General features: G+C 51.1%; 1 protein-coding gene and 1 long non-coding RNA gene across 2 annotated transcripts in view; one reads left to right on the top strand and one right to left on the bottom strand.

The window, feature by feature from the left end:
• Window positions 1-598: 598 nt before the first annotated feature.
• On the top strand, window positions 599-5,147 carry LOC135421631 (uncharacterized). Its single transcript, XR_010434131.1, has 2 exons — window positions 599-2,281; window positions 4,978-5,147. It is a non-coding gene; the product is annotated as an uncharacterized LOC135421631 (long non-coding RNA).
• A 4,765-nt stretch (window positions 5,148-9,912) lies between these two features.
• The window catches only part of SLC16A2 (solute carrier family 16 member 2), a 36,480-nt gene continuing 30,486 nt past the window's right edge, over window positions 9,913-15,906 (bottom strand). The window contains exons 3-6 of the mRNA XM_064670236.1: window positions 14,649-15,111; window positions 14,062-14,205; window positions 13,329-13,557; window positions 9,913-12,097 (exon numbers count right to left, since the gene is read on the bottom strand). Of these exons, the coding sequence (XP_064526306.1) occupies window positions 11,877-12,097; window positions 13,329-13,557; window positions 14,062-14,205; window positions 14,649-15,111 (1,057 nt within the window). The 3' untranslated portion in view covers window positions 9,913-11,876. The remainder of the gene's footprint in view (window positions 12,098-13,328; window positions 13,558-14,061; window positions 14,206-14,648; window positions 15,112-15,906) is intronic.

The following is a 15,906-nucleotide window of genomic DNA, read 5'->3' as shown; positions in this document are numbered from 1 at the left end:
CTGGGGTACTTCTTCCCTTTTCTGACTGCTCCTCCTGGGACGGAGTGTTTGGATAGAGAGATGCAGGGAGAAAAGCACAGGCCAGCTGCTCCTCCCTTTCCCAGCTGTTTCAAGTGTGATTGAACCTGTTTTGGGACTTTTAATATAAAGAATCAAAACTCAGCTGTGTTGTGGCTTCATAAATCCTTGCAATAAAGTTATATAGGGAAAACTAAACCCACTTTTTAGACTTAAACTGGCGGGGCATTGTCCGTGGCACTAATGAGATGCTGCTGCCACATGCTCCAACTGTTCCCCTGAATAAATCCCCTGCTAAGCCAAGCATGTGAAAATCCAGGCATCAGGTCCCCTCAACAATGATTACTTCATCAAACAGGAGTCGTCCCAGATTTGTGAGGATTTCTTAAGTTCTGGCTCCCTATGCCAGCAGGGTCCTGGGATTCCAAGGGAAAAGCTTATGAGGTGGCACCCTTGTGATGGTATGGGGAGAGCTGGGCTGTGGCACATTCTCTGTGACACCAGCAGAGCCAGGAGAGGAGCTGGCTGGGCTGCTGGTGTCCAGCAAAGATTTGTTTCACTGGTTTGACTTTTTGGGTTGAAAGTTTGAGGCCGATGTGTTTTTGCTCTGGAGCAGCAGCTTTGCTTGTTGTGGTGGGTCCTGTAGAAAATGCCATGAAGCACAAAGTGCCAGGATTGGTTTCTTGGCTTTAATAGCTGCTCTAGTTGTCCCTTTTACAGCAGTGAAACAGCCCTGGCAGCTTCCCTGACCCAAACCCCACGGTTTGTCCTGTGCCTGCAGAGCCAGACCTTGCCGCAGGCTGACTGGTGAGTTTGGAGGGGGTTTTAGGGCTGAAAGTTCTTGAAATAGCTTCATTTCAGGAGCCCACAGGGTTCCTCTCCAGAGCAGGGATTTGTGGAATGGAGGTGGGACCACTGTGTGTCTGCCCTGAGCATCACTCGCTGCTCACCAGGTAGCTGAAGGGCCGGAAGAGATGCAGGGGAAGATTAACCTCTGTGGGTACTGCTGACTTCTACCTCAACTAAATAATTCCTAAATAAACTTGGAAATGACTCAGTCTTTGCTGCTGGCACCTTTGAGATGATCGTGTGTTAATTTGTAAAGATGGACCTAAATAAATTGAAATACTTGTGGGAGGGGGAGGCTGGGAAATGCCCTGAAAGCCACTCACTGCTGACAGTGCTGGTTGTCCATGCTCCCTGCACATGGGGCATGACCACGAGGGGCAGGTGGGAAATGATGGGAAGGGATGAAGGACAGAGCATGGGAAGGGAAAGAAAGGGGAACTGACAGGAAGCTGAACATGAGCCAGAGTGTGCCCAGGTGGCCAAGAGGGCCAATGGATCCTGGCCTGGCTCAGGAAGAGTGTGGCAGCAGGAGCAGGGAAGTGATTCTTGCCCTGGACTGAGCGCTGGTGAGGCCACCCCTGGAGTGCTGTGTCCAGTTCTGGGCCCTGAGCTCAGGAAGGACATGGAGAGGCTGGAGCAGGTGCAGAGAAGAGCAATGAGGCTGGGGAAGGGACTGGAGCACAAGTGCTGTGAGGAGAGGCTGAGGGAGCTGGGGGGGCTCAGCCTGGAGAAGAGGAGGCTCAGGGGAGACCTTCTCACTCTCTACAACTCCCTGACAGGAGGTTGTAGCCAGGTGGGGGTCGGGCTCTTCTCCCAGGAAGCAGCAGTAGGACAAGAGGGCTGGGTCTTCAGCTGTGCCAGGGGAGGTTTAGGTTGGATATTAGGAAGAAATTTTTTACAGAGTGATTAGATGCTGGAATGGGCTGCCCAGGGAGGAGATGGATTCTCCATCCCTGGAGGTGTTTAAGATGAGACTGGATGTGGCATCAGTGCCATGGTCTGGGAACCACGGTGGGGTTGGATCAAGGGTTGGACTGGATGATCTCAGAGGTCTTTTTCAACCTGGTCGATTCTTTGAATTAAACCGAAGGAAAACTAAAGGGTAAAGAAAGAAAACGCTTTTGGATTGTGCTCATCTGAGTGGGACTAGCAAAACATCAACACGGGGGGAAAAAGAATACATGGGGAGGGAGGAAACCCACGGGGATCCTGGTGGTTGTCGGGATGCAGAGCAGGTCCAGAAGGGGCTCGAGGACACAGTCCAGGACGGCGGGGACCGAGCCGGAGGGCAGCAGGCGCTGCTGGGGCGATGCAGCGTCGGCCACGTACGCCGGGGCTGGCCCGGACTGAGCGATGCTCCAGATGAGACGACAACAGATTTACAACCATCAAATCCCGATCCCAGGCGGAAGAGGTGCGTGCCAAAACAATGGAATAGCTGGAGCCTGCGGGGGGACACATGGGGGGCCCTGCTCGCACCCCACCCCCAGGGCTGTTTCCACAACCCTCCCCAAAAGCCCCCGAACGCTCCTCGCGTTTCCAGTGCGGGATGGAGCGGGGCTGCGAGTGATTGGGAGAGGCTTGTTTAGTGCAGCTCTTGTGCCAAAAAACAGCTAAATCAGGCATGCCCCGGAGCCCCGGCCGGGAAAAAGCACGAGGTCCAAGAGCAAAACCCAAGGGACTGGTGTTCCCGCATCGGGATTGGGCTCGGGCTGCCCCCACCCCGGGGGTGCTGATTGCGGGGGCCGGGGGGTCCCCAGCACGGGGAGCTGGCTCTCTCCCCCCCGTCTCAGCCAGACACACCTCCCTACTCTCTCTGCCCCCTCTCCCCCTCCCCTGTGCCGTGTTTCCCTTAGATCTTAAGCACATCTCTAATTTTCCTCCCTTGCTTTGCCCTGCTGCCAGTACGAAGCGGTTTCTCTATTGCGTTTAAAAAAGCCCCTACAACTCCACCCGAAGGAAAGCCGGCGCATCCCGAGCTCACCCCAGCGCTGCCCCAGCTCCACCCTGTGTGTTCTCCTTTCCCCTCCGGTGATGCTTGATGGACTCTGGATACCCCCCTCCCGGGCCAGAGGGTCCCCCGACACCCCGGCTTGGTGCCCTCCCAGCCCTGCCGAGGCTGGGTGCGGCTGAACAGACCTGGGAAGGGATCTTTTCCAAATTATTACTTTAAATAACGACAGCGAGCAACGGCTCTAGGAAAGATTTGCATTTAGACGCAGAGATGATTAAAAAAACTAAACTGCTGCCACTCCTCAGCGCATCCTTCAAGTCCTTCAAAGGCGCTTGAAAACGGTTTTTTGCTTGTGTTTTTGTTTTTTTTTTCTGATGGATTTTAATATTTAAGTCCTGCAAAAAGAAAACAGATGGAGAAGAAGACAATAAACCAAGCCCAGCCCAGAGCTCGCGGGGAGAGGAGCAGAGTGGCCGGGCACGGCACCCCCCCGCTGCCTCCTACTGCCCAGGGAGCCCTTGCAGGGATCAGCCTCACCCTGCAGCTCGGGTACACACTGCACATCTATAGACAGAGATACTTGGGGGTGTATATATATGTATAAGCTTTAAAAAAATCAATATATAGTAGATAGATGCCATTCGCATATATAGGTCTAAAAATATGCCTCATTAAAAACTATTAAACTAACACAAAACATTGACATGTGGCTCATATTTAATATAGAAAACATACTTGTCATTATATATATTTAATATATAAAACATGCATGCATTTTGTAGCGCAAATATCGGCAATTGTACATAATTAACTTGGTTTAATCCATGACATTTCAATTTGAATGTATGAACAGATAACTAAATACTGAACTACAGTGTTACAGTAATGAAAATATCCTTTTTTTGTTGTTTTTTGGTTTGATTGGGTTTTTTCTTGTTTGCAGCCTTTTCATGGAAAAATCTGACAATTTTGCTCCGATCCAAGGTACTTTTTTCCTACTTTTTCAATGGATTAGGGACAGATCCAGCAGCCTGGCAGAGCAGGAGAAGGTGACTGATGCTCCATGCCCTGTGCTCCGCCAGGTTGAGAGGGGATTCCAATGGGCCCATGCACAAACTCACCCTTGGAGACACATATATATATATATTTATGTATGTGTGTATATGTGTATGAATATATATGTATGTCTGTATTTATTTATGTGAAATTTGTGGAACGTGTATGTTTGTATTTATTTATATGGAATTTGTGGAGATGGACTGTGATGAGCTGATGCTCCTGGGGGTGCTGGGAGCAGCAGGGCAGGGTGTCCCCTCCACTGCCTCTCTGGGTGTCCCCATGGATGCACAACCCACTTCTATCATGCACCTCGGCACCCTCCTAATTGCCCTCCAAATTTCCAGGTGTTGTAAGAAGATAATTTTGCTACCACACTGGTGCTGGGGGTTTTTGTGCTGCCTGTGAGTGAAGCTCCGTGCAGCTCCAAGCGTTCGCCCGGTGCTTTCCCCTCTCAGGAATGGGATGCAGCATTCCCTCTCCTCCAGCTCTGTCCCTGCATGCACGGCACCAAGTCCTTCAGAGGAGCTCATTGCTGTAGTCTTATTCCCTTTGAATCTGTATTTACTATCTCTTATCTCCTGTTGTTTTTTTTTAAACACTATTTGCAGTAAATATCCCCAACTTGAAAACGGGTTGAGGTGCACATTAAAAAAAGAGCCTGAGCATATAAAACTAATGCCTGTGTAAGCTTTTATCTAATGGGGCAATTAAAGTACCTCACATAAACAAATCATTAACATAAAACCCTTGATAAAAGCTGTGTTTTCAGCATCACACAGCCACTGTAACCTCGCTCATGGATGATCATCCTCGGTCTTTCCCAATGCTCCCATAACTGCTCTTATTGACAGAAAATGATTAGTTCTTCTCTGCCCAGTGCTCCTACCTGGGAGGCCTCAGAGTGCCCCTCAACCACCACCAAAGGGAAGAAATAATAGTAATAATAATGCTTAATAAAAGCCCTGGTGCTGTGGCCGTGTGAGAGCCCCTGCGGAGCAAAGATGCTGCAGCCCCCGAAGTGGTGGCTGAGGGCTCACCCTGAGAACTGACCCCCTCTGGGTGATGCTCTCAGGGCTTTCTTTCCTTATTATTTTTAGCTTTTGATGCATTGGGTGGGACAAGGACGATCCGCCCGCCAGTGCCACCTCCAGCTCTCACCCTCCAGCGTTGCATGGGAACATCATCTCCCCTGTTAGGCACCAGGACCTTGGCATAGTCGTTCCTCAAGGTGTATCAAGTGCTCAATAAAAGTAATTCCCAAGTTAAACCGTTGCCTTTCCAGTGCCTCTGAAGAGTTGGCAGCATCTGAGAAAGCTGATGGGGGACCAGTGCCCAAGGCTGGCCATGGGGAGAGGAGACCGGGCAAAATATGGGCATGGACCCCTTTTCTTTTTAAAACTGGTTTATTCTACACAATTTTTTTAAACAACATTCATAAAACATTAATTACAAAAATGTGCTAATATGGGGTAGGTTTTTTCTGTTTATTTATTTTTTTTTTCTTCCAACAATCAGAAATTCACATTTGAAAGGACAGTCATACTTTTAAGACACACATTCAAATACTTTAATTCCAGATACAAAATTTTTAGGGGATATAAATCACTTGAAAGAAGCAGATGTAAAAAATCAAAAGAAAAGAGGAATAATTTTAGGCTTCAGGATCTGATTTCAGCATTGAATTGAGTGATTGTTTTCGGACCACTGGCTCTGCTGGTCTGCCCAGCGTGCCCGGCAGGCCTGGGCACTTCCCAGGACCAATTCTGGAGCCACACATGACTCCTGCTGAGCCAGAATCATGAACACAGTGGAAAAAAAATGGGATCATGAAGCTACTGACAGTGCTTGCAGCCTTTTATTTAGTCTTTCTAATGGGTACAGACACTGTGAGGGTGAGCATTACCAGCACATCACAGGGCAAAGCAATGCATCCCACCCCAAAAACCCACGGACAGGCTGTTTTCCATCAGCAGTGGAGCAAATGCCAGCTGTGACAGAGCTGGAGAGAGGCATGGCATCGGAATCTGCTGACCAGGGCTGATGGCAGCAAGCTTGGAGGTCCTGCTTTAAAAACAATTACCCGAAACGGCCAAAATTCAAGCCTCCGCCCCGGTGCTCTTATGTGGAGCCAGCTCCAAAATCCACCCATCTGAAAGCAAATATTTGGCTTTATCCTGCTGGATTTCAGGGCAGGGGAGGGAGAGAGGGGTAATTTCCTAATTGCCCTCAGCCTCCCCAGAAAAATCCTGCCTCTGGCTTTAACGGGTTCAAATAGCTGAAACAGGATATGCTGGGAAAGTTCAGGCCTCGAGAAGTCGTTTTCTTTCCCGAAATGATTGGAGTGAATGTGCTCGGCAGCCAAACCCCAACTGCATTCAGGCAATTTGGCTGTCACCCACCACAAGAGGAGCATCAGCTCCACACAGAAACCTGCTCCCGTAAACAACTCATCAGCCACACCACGATTAAAAATGTACAAAAAGGAAAGAAAAAAAGTTTAATTCCTTAGTAAAATAGACACTAAGCCTTGTCTCTAGCACTACGGGTAAGGGCTACACTCGCCGTGCTGGGCGGAGGTGGATGTAGGGGGAGTGTTGGGAGTATGGTACAAAAAGAGGAGAAACTTTGGAGGTACAGAGACTGCTTCAAAGCCGTGTTTTGCAGGAAACAGGTGGAATTTTGTGTTTTCCTCTCCCACCTTGCCTGCACTGGGAATGTGAATCCCAGCCCCATACCCGTGGTCGGACTGTTGCCACCACAGTGCGTGGGAAGAGGGGACATGGGGACACTCTCAGTGTCTGTCCTTGAGAGAAGCACTGAGGGCACTGCAATGTTTGAAAAAATAAACCAACAAAGCCCCCCCGGAAGGGGCTGTGTGGGGTGAACCCACCAAAGCCCAGCGATAACCTCACTGTCACCAGGGCCAAAGTCCACGGCGCGGCCGAGCCAAGCTGATAAAGAGCCTGGAGCGATGCTCACCCCACAGCATGGGGAGGGTCACCCCTGCAAACACCCCAGGGCTCCTAAGCCCACTCAGAGCTCCATCCACCCCTGTGTCTGCTTTCCTTCCAAGGACTCTCAAAACATAGGGAAACAGCTTTTGGGTCCTTTTTGGGTCTTTACTGGCCTGTGGGTCCCCTCTCTGGTGCCAGCTCCATCCCCGCCCGGAATTACAGAGGACCTCAGAGGAGTATTTAAGGAGCAATTTTCAATCACGTCATTCTCCCCAGAGATTACAAGGGTGGCTTGTAAGCACCCAAAAGAGCTCCTCAAGCTCAGGTTTGGTGGCACAAAGGCACAGGGAGGGGCTGCTCCACTCTCCTTGGTAAAGGAGCCGGGGCTTTCAAAGTCATCCCGATTTTCTGCTTCCAGCTGGATCAGGAGACGCAAACTCTGCCAGCGTGAAAATGATTGAAGCTAAAATAACCAAGGTAACCCCCAAACAAAACTGTGGGGTACCAAAGCACATGAAAGCTGGGAATGGTTGGCAGTGAAGGATGGAGGGATGGCAAATGTCTCAGCTGGATCTGTCCCCCTGAGTCCAGAGGATTTGGTCCAAGTTCACCTTTATCCAGGTTTTCACTCTGAGGACCATATGGCCACAAAAAGGTGCAGATGCCAGCCAGGGTTGAAATCCACCCTAAGCCTCCCAAGACACTGAACTGGAGTGATCTGAGCAAGAGTAGATGAGATCCTCAGCACCAAATCAGGCTGTCCAGAGCAAGTCGCTCTTGGCGCCCACGTACCAAAGAGACCCTCTGTTGCCATGGAGAACATTCCCGTGGCTCTGCCACACAGGGGAGGGTGGGAATGTCCTTGCCTAGCTGGAGACCACCTTTCTCCTGGCTCCTCCAGGCAGCTCAGCCCAGAGGATGATGAAGTTCCTCGACTGGTAGCCCCAAACCACCACATTGGTTGGAGGTAGAGCCAAAACCTCTTGAAACTGGGGGTCCCCAAACCCCGTGGTACTGCAGCAGACCTGCAGAAGCCCTCAGGCTTGGATGGCAATTAGGATGTGGCCTTCCCACAGCTCCCACAGAAATGTTAGAAAGCCTCAACCCCAGCCAGTGAGTGGCCAGAATCTGTTAAAATTAAGCCCTGGGACTTAGGCATGTGTGTGTCCCTGGCCAGAGGACCTCAGGACAGGGCACACTGCAATGAAGCAGCTCCTGCAGATGGTTTAAGCCATGAATCATGGCACTCCCCAGGCAGCTCCTGCAGCATTGCTACCCTTCCCATCACAAACACCACCATGCCCAGAGCCCTCCCAGCTCGGCTCTCCTGCTCCATGCCTTGGCAGGAGCAAGAGGAGTTAAATTCAACGCCTCACTCTGGAACAGTAGGAAGATTAAAAAAAAAGAAAAAGAAGAAAAGACAACAAGTTGGTTTTGAACACCCTCAAGGTAAAGATTTAAGAGGCAGCCCCAGCCCAGCCCCGAGCGGGCGCTGCTGGGACACGTCCTGCGCTCACTGTACACTTACATAAGGCTCTGCAGCTCTGCAAACACCCCGGGCATGGGGTGAAGTGGGGCCTTCCCTGCTCCCTTCCACCCTTTTCCCACCTCGGGGGCTCAACCTGCTCCCCTGCCCTTGCTGGCTCCCAAAACTGGCTTAGCCTGGAGTGCCAGGCTCCCCCTTCCCCTCCTGGAGCAAGGGAGAGGGGCAGGAATCACAGCCTGGCACTCACAGGAGAGGGAGAAGGTTGTTTTTTTTAATTAGAAAACTGAGTAAAAGGCAGTTTTGGCTGTGAAGGCAGCTGCCTGCTCAGCCCTCACCTGCCCAAGGAGGATGTGGATGTGCTGGGCCAGGATGAGTGGATCCTAATGGAACAGAACGGGTTTTGGGATGAAGCTTTTTGCAGCAGGTAGGGATCCATTTGGTGTGACATCATCAGACCATCACAGGCTAAAAGGAGGTTTCGGAGACAGTGCAATTCCTCCCTGTTCATAGATGCTCCAATCACCACAATCCCACCTCTCACATGCCACCAGCTGCACAAATCCCTGTAAGCTGCCTGATACCGTAACAAGCCAAACTAGACCCACAGCAGCAGTTTGCTGACAAACCAACCCCAAATACTCCCTTTATGTCGTCAGACTGCTCCAACCTTTGCCCTTCCCGCTCCAATCTGTGTTTGCTGTCGAGGTGACCCTTTCATTGCTGTTGTTCAAACCTGCCTTCCCTGCTGCAAAATTTGCCCGTCTTCAGCACGGGCAGGATTTTGGCCAGCTAAAGATGATGAATGTGGTTTTAGGAGGCTGGTACCAGACATCAGTCTGCAATAGGATGAGGGCTGGCTTCCTGTGATCAAAATGGGGTTTGCCATGGGCAAAGACCAAAATTTAGTGGGAACAACTGTGGCTGGCTCGTGGTTGACATGGAGCTGCTCCGATGCCACTGCAGTGCTAAGCACTGTTTGCAGTAGAGGCAGGTTCCCCTGGGAAAAGACCTTTGTAGGCATGTGGAGCAGTTAAGACAAGTGAATTCTGCAGAAATTTGGGATTTGAACCATAAATCTCTTTACGAGCCAGGGAGGTTTTACCGCAACAAAGTCTGGGCGCCGCCATCGGTGGCTCTGCCGTGCAGCCGCTCACTCAGCCCAGACAGGGCTTGGAGGCAGCTCTGCTCGTCCTCTGCTTGGCCTGAAGAAGCTCCTTGTTGAATTTAAATGCCTCGTAAGCTCTCCTTCGGGGGGCATTAAGGTAAAAAAATACGATTTAAGGAACTTCATCGAACTCCCATGTTAATAAATGCCCCAAACCACGCAGAAGGAGTTATGATGAGGTGTTATTTCTTTCCTTCAGCTGTCAGAGGGATTTGAAGATACCCCATTCCCACCTGAAATACATCACTTTAACACCCTATTCTAGGCTAAGCCTGGCAGATCCCACCACAGCACAGATGCCATGGTGCCTGCCCTGCCTGCCCACATGGCTCCAGCTGCCTCCTGTGGGCCCCAAAACTGAGTGATGGGTCAGCAGAGCCACAGCAGACAATGCCATGAAGGGTAAGAACAGTCATGGAAAAGCATATTGAAGAAAGAGACAAGTAGACACCTCATTTTATAGTCATAAACAGACATATCACAGCACATCAGGTAATTTTCCAGCGTTTCTGTACGGGGACAGAAGGGCCACAGGACCACAAAACCTTACGATGCATTAACCAACATGGGTTAAAAACAGGGCCAGAGGGGCATGCAAGGGCCTGAGCCTATGTACAAATGTCCCACCACTGACCATGGGAGGGGCCTTCCACTGAACCCAAATATCCAGAGCAGAGATTTGTCTTGGTGTTACAGACCCCCACACTCGCCTGGACACCAAGGGGTGATTCCCATGGCCCACGTCCCCCTTCAGGCATCTCAGCTTTTTAATGGCAGTTGAACAAAATGAAAACTCAATGAAGGATGGGTTTGCAGCCAGGATAAAAGTGAATTTTGTTTCTTGTTCTCTCCCAGGAAAAAGTACCCCAGTCACTGTTGGCTCCTCATTTACACAGGGACCCACTGGGGCAGGAGAACTTCCCTCCTCGCTCATTTAACCACACTCATTAGCAATGCCTTGAGATGATCACAGAATTGTGGAATAGTTTGGGTTGGAAGGGACCTTAAAGCCATTCCATCCCCTGCCATGGGCAGGGACACCTTCCACTATCCCAGGTTGCTTCAAGCCCCTCCAACCAGGCCTTGAACAATTCCAGGGATGGGGCAGTCACAGCTCTCTGGGCAATTGGAATTTCTAAAATTTTCTCTGGGCAATGATGAATTTCTTCACAAGACTGAACTCTGCTGCCTCTCTGTGTGGTGGGTACCCACTGGCTGTGCGATTTCCTTGTGCTCTCTCCCTCTCCCCCCAGGGACAGCACTGACCCTGCACCAGCTCCCCACGACAACACACAGGTGACGAGTGAAATGCTACAGGGGCTTTCCAGCCCTTTGGAACACCGGGCTTCCCTTGCCAATACTGACTCCTGGTTATTGCTGCAAAATACACAACTGGCCCCTAAAAAAGAGCAGTGGCACCCTGTGCCCTGAGCCAGCAGCATCCCCACACCCGTGGGTGCCCCTGTGCCCAGCAGGGAAGCCACGTCCCAGCACAGAGCTGATCCAGGACTCACAGGGCTCTGTCCCATCCCTGTGTGCCTTGATGCCTCCGAAGTGCCTGTCCTGGTGGCGATCCCAAGGATTTGGCCCTGTGGATCCAGCCACTGTGGGCTGTGCCAGGAGCTGCCCCTCTCTTTTGCACCTCAAAAGCCCAATCATTAGTCACTGGGTGAGAAAACAGAGGTGGAAAGTGGCCAAGGGACCTGCCGGTCTCGTCCATGCATTTTTAAGGCATATTTTGCAGGAAGGGTGTGCTCCCACGTGGCTCCATTTGGTGGAGCCGGCCGAGCTCCCAATCGTCCCGGCTGCAGCTCTCTGGGTGTGCAGGAGAGCAGCGGGAAAGGGGGAGAGAAGAAGATGGAAGCAGGACTTGCTGACATTTATTTGGTTTGTGCATCAGACTAAAGCAGCGCTTCCTCCTTCGGATCTCTGGCTCCAAACAGGCCCTGGTGCTGGATGGGGAGGGGATTGTCTCCCTTGGATGTGACACCCCAGTAACACCAGAGGAGGAGGAGGAGGATGGACAGCTGCCAGGTCCAACAAGCTCCATCCGTGGCCTGCTTGAAAAAGGCATTTATTAGCTGTAAACCTCTGTTGTGATGTATAGAAAACTGGGGAGAGGAGCGGGAGATTGATCAAGTTTGAATCCTGGTGAGAGTTCTCCTTAGAAAATGGTTAGAGGAAAAAAAAAGGTGGCTTTGAAATCAAAACTGTCCCGAGAAAGAGCGTTTCTGCTAGTTAAGAGCCTTTAACTAGAAGAACTTTTTGTGTTTTCTCCTTTACAAACATAGTGCATCTGCAATCACTGGGAATTATGGTCTGTCTGCAAAAGGGCCTGTGCTGGGGCTATGGAGAGGCTGCTGGTGGCCGTGGGGTGTGCGGGGAGCGGGGTCACATGTGCGCTTCGGAGGCCGGGCAGCCCGGCAGCAGCTCCCCGTTCACCACGGCCTCCGACACCAGCATCTTGTCTTTGCCGGAATCCAGGCGCTGCTTCTTCAGCATCCTCTGATGGACCAGCGGGACCACGGAGAGCACCAGGGCGCCGATGATGGGGGGGACTCCGGCGAAGTAAAAGGCCGCGTCGTAATTCCCAAAATAATCATTGAGGTATCCTGCAAGAGAAGAACAACAGAGGTTAGAGCCACATCAGGCTAAGCCCTCATTAGTCTAATGACCAGCTTGTTTCCTCCTTCCCGTGAGAGCTGCAGCTTGCGTCAACCATCAGATTTGGGGAGATTTGGGTTTTTAAAATAATCTTTTTTTTTTTTTCCACTGCATTTCTTGAAGTTTTTATGCCTTGGATTGAAGGATGTGTGCAGCCAACATTGTGTACCAAGAAGTCAAGAAGAAAACCCTCAGCCATCCTTCCTGTTTAACCAGAACAGGACACAATTGGACACATCCCAGACAATCCCAAATACAAGCTGAGACACGTTAAACCAAACACTTCAGGTGGCTCTTCCCAGAGGCTTGCCAGCCAGGAGACAATGGGAAAAGTGTGCAGGGGCTGCTCCTCTGCAGACTGCCTCCATCTGGAAGCCCTGCTTTGCTTACAGGTATTTTGTCTACATTGCCAGTCACAAACAACAGCCGAGCCCTTAATACCCAACGAGGTTCTGCATTTGTTCATTTGGCAAGTTCTAACACAGCCAGGCATCCTTGGAGAATAACGTGTGGCCATTGATCAGCGCTGGAAAATCTCTCTGAGTTTCTCCTGCATAGACACTTCCCTGGGGATTCAGTCAATGAAATGAGCCCCTTCACCCGGCGAGTCCAATGCAGGGGGTCCTGCAGCAGCACCCTCACAGTGAGGGTCTTCAGCCCCCAAGTTCCTTCATGAGGGTGTCAAACTGAACTTTGCTGCCGAAGCAGAGAGATCAGAGGATTTTATCCAGCTTTAGCTTGTTGCTTGCTGATGCAGACGTTCTGCTGTTCAGGGCCAGCTCTGGCAAAGCCCTTGCTGTTAAGGGTGTTGGGGTTATTGCTGTGCTTAAACACAGATCCAAGTCTTGTGAAGCTCAGGTGTCTCCATCTCTAACTTTGAATCAATCCTAGAAAACTAATATCTGCCAATTTTTAGCTCATCTTCAAGCAGAAATCAAGTTAATGTGACCTTGGTTCACTGTTCCCCCCATGATCACCTTTGGAGAAAGGCCCCGAGATACTATAGGATGTAGCATGGAGTGATGCCACACCCATACTTCAACCCCCCAGTGACATGATAAGCCAGAAAATTCCAAACCATGAGTCCAGTCTCACACCAAAATACCAACATGGGTGAAAGCTGCTCCCAGCATGTCCCTCCCAAAGGCGGTCCCAGTCCGGCACCGCGGCGCTACCAACCTGCTATGGGTGTACCCGCGGTCATGGGCACAGCCATCAGCCCCATGAGGTACCCTATGGCCTGGGACGCCTGCATGGGCCCCACCAGCTCGAAGGCGATGGGGGCCATGATGGTGGTGAAGAAGCCATCGCAGAGGCCGAGGAAGAGGCAGATGACAATGACGCCCTCAAAGCCTTGGCACTGGGGGATCATCATGCACAGGATGCCCAACAGCATGAAGGATGCAACCTGAGGAGGCAAAAGTGAGCATGAGGAGTGGGCGTGAGGAGCGGGCGTGTGCAACAGGAAGAGTCATGAAGGTGACACTGAACAGGTCAATGTCATTGGTCTCTCCTTTGGACAGAGCAATGCCATCCATCCGCTGCGCCCGTCTCAGAGGGGCCCTTAAGAATAACCTTTTAAGAAGGGTTAAGAAGGATTATCTGCTGGATTAGCTGCTAGATTTCAGCAGTTTGTTCTTCAAAAACCACAAGAATGTGAGAGGGTGTCAGTAGTTTGGGAAGAGTTGGTACCATGGAGTTTCATTGCTGAATGGACACTGGACAAGTGTGTAACTTCCCTTACACATTTCTATAGTACATTTTCTTCCCTAACAGCAGATAAGGCTGTTAGAAAATAGTCAGTAAAGAGTTTGCACTCTGATTGACCAGATTAAGCAGGCCAATGCAGAGATGCCATTCCCTGACCCACTGTTGTTGGCCAGCAGCTACTAGAGGGTTGGACACAACATACCTGCAGGTAAATCTTCTTCAACCCAGGGATGCAGTCACCAATACGGCCTGAAACCAAACGCCCCAGCCCTGACATGCCTCCAAGGCAGACCAGGAGGATCCAGTCCTTTTTGGTCTCTTTAAATCGCTTCTCCACGTATTTTACCTACAATGCAGGGATGGACACAAGGACATGATGCCTCAGTAAAGCTGATCCCTGTCACCTCCCCAAAAGGGATGAGATTTCCTGCAGCTGGCTCATGTTTTTGGGGGTGATTGTGTGACCCTCATGTCCTCACCACACTGACCTGCATGCACCACCTCCACCCACCCCAAACCCAACAGGCCCTTCCTCTCCTGCTACCAATGCTTGTCCTCGGGAGCCGTGGGAAGCGGCTGCTCTGCCCACCCTGGCTCAGAGGACATATGGAGGCATCAAAAGGCCATATCCTCTCACCACTGTTCCTGTTTGCAGGATGTGTAGCAGTTTCTTGGCTTCGAGGCGTTTGGCCCCTCTGCCCCTGCTGCCCATCCCCCTCCTCCCACCCCCTCCTCGCTTGTAGGAGCCAGGGATCTCCCTCCCCTTCCAGTCCCAGCCAAGGCTCTTACCAGGTGCATGTAAGGTACGAGGTATCCCAGGACAGCAGTAGCGATCCCAAAGGCCCAAATCCGATAGGTCTTTCTCCGGAAAACCCTCAAGTTGAAATACCTGCGTGTCTGGGCCCAGCACTGCTGCCGCGCGCTCCGGCTGCCCAGCTTGTCCTGCCCGTCGTGCTGAGAGTCACAGGAGGGCGGCAGGGTGGGCCGGTAGGTCATGGACAAGAAGATCTGGATGAGCATTAAGGCACTGAGTACTTGGAAAGTATGTGCCAGCCCAATGGCCTTCCCGACCATCTTCAGGAAGAAGGGGAGCGGCACGGAGATGAGGCAGCTGCCGCCGGCCACGATGCCGTTGGCCAAGCCAAGGCGGCGCTTGAAGTAGTGACCAAGGATGACCAGCGAGGGCTGGAAGGCAAAGGAGCTGCCACAGCCGAAGAGGATCCCATATGTGAAATAACGAACTTCCAGAGACCTAGCGGGAAAAAACCACATGGAGCTGGTGACGTTAGGCAGAGGTGGGGAAGGTCAGGAAGCCTCCTGCCCTGTGGTCCTGCAAAACCGTGTGTCAAGACCCAGGTCTCCCATGCCACAGGTGCTACACAGACAGTCTGACCCCAAGGAGATTACTCCCAAGCCAAAGCAAGGATTATCCTCACTTCACAGCTGGCACATTAAATCTTGGGGAAAATGGAGTTTAGCTGGGGAGGGCTTTCTGCAGCCAGGAGAAGCAGCAGCCAACCTGCCCTCCTTGGGAAGCTGACGTAACTTCAATGGTTTTTAAATTACAGCAAACAAGATTTTCTTAGGTAGGAAGGGTGGCCTATTTTTAGCTAGAAATCCTTTTTATTTTTCCACTGAAAGGACTAATTCAAAACATTCTGCACCCAGTGTAGTTTGAAAGCACCAACCCTGCTGGTTATTAGGCACGTAGGAAGGAAACATGGTGTTTCTGCCCAAGCTCCAGGTTGGTTAATTAAGTTCTTCTTCTTTAAGCTCCTCTGGGAGCTTAAATTAGACAGTTAATAGATCTCATTTGTACCTTACATTGGTGGCTGCACTCAAGGAGGGAGTGAAGTGGCTGCTCTATAGAGCAGATGGAGAGTCCTGAGAGCCCTTGGAAGGAGCTGCTTCCCAATTGCCAGCCCGATTTTCCCAATAGAAGCATCTGAGAAAGGAGCCTGGTGTTAGGCCGTGCAAACAACCTGTTATGCTTCTCTCCAGATGAAGGATGTTTTCACTTCATGACGGGACAATACATCCAACTGCA

This window comes from Pseudopipra pipra, chromosome 13 (genome assembly GCF_036250125.1).
Source record: "Pseudopipra pipra isolate bDixPip1 chromosome 13, bDixPip1.hap1, whole genome shotgun sequence".
In the NCBI taxonomy this organism is placed as follows: Eukaryota; Metazoa; Chordata; class Aves; order Passeriformes; family Pipridae; genus Pseudopipra; species Pseudopipra pipra.
The sequence above is the reverse complement of the archived record's forward strand: the minus strand, read 5'-3'. Positions and strand labels throughout refer to the sequence as shown.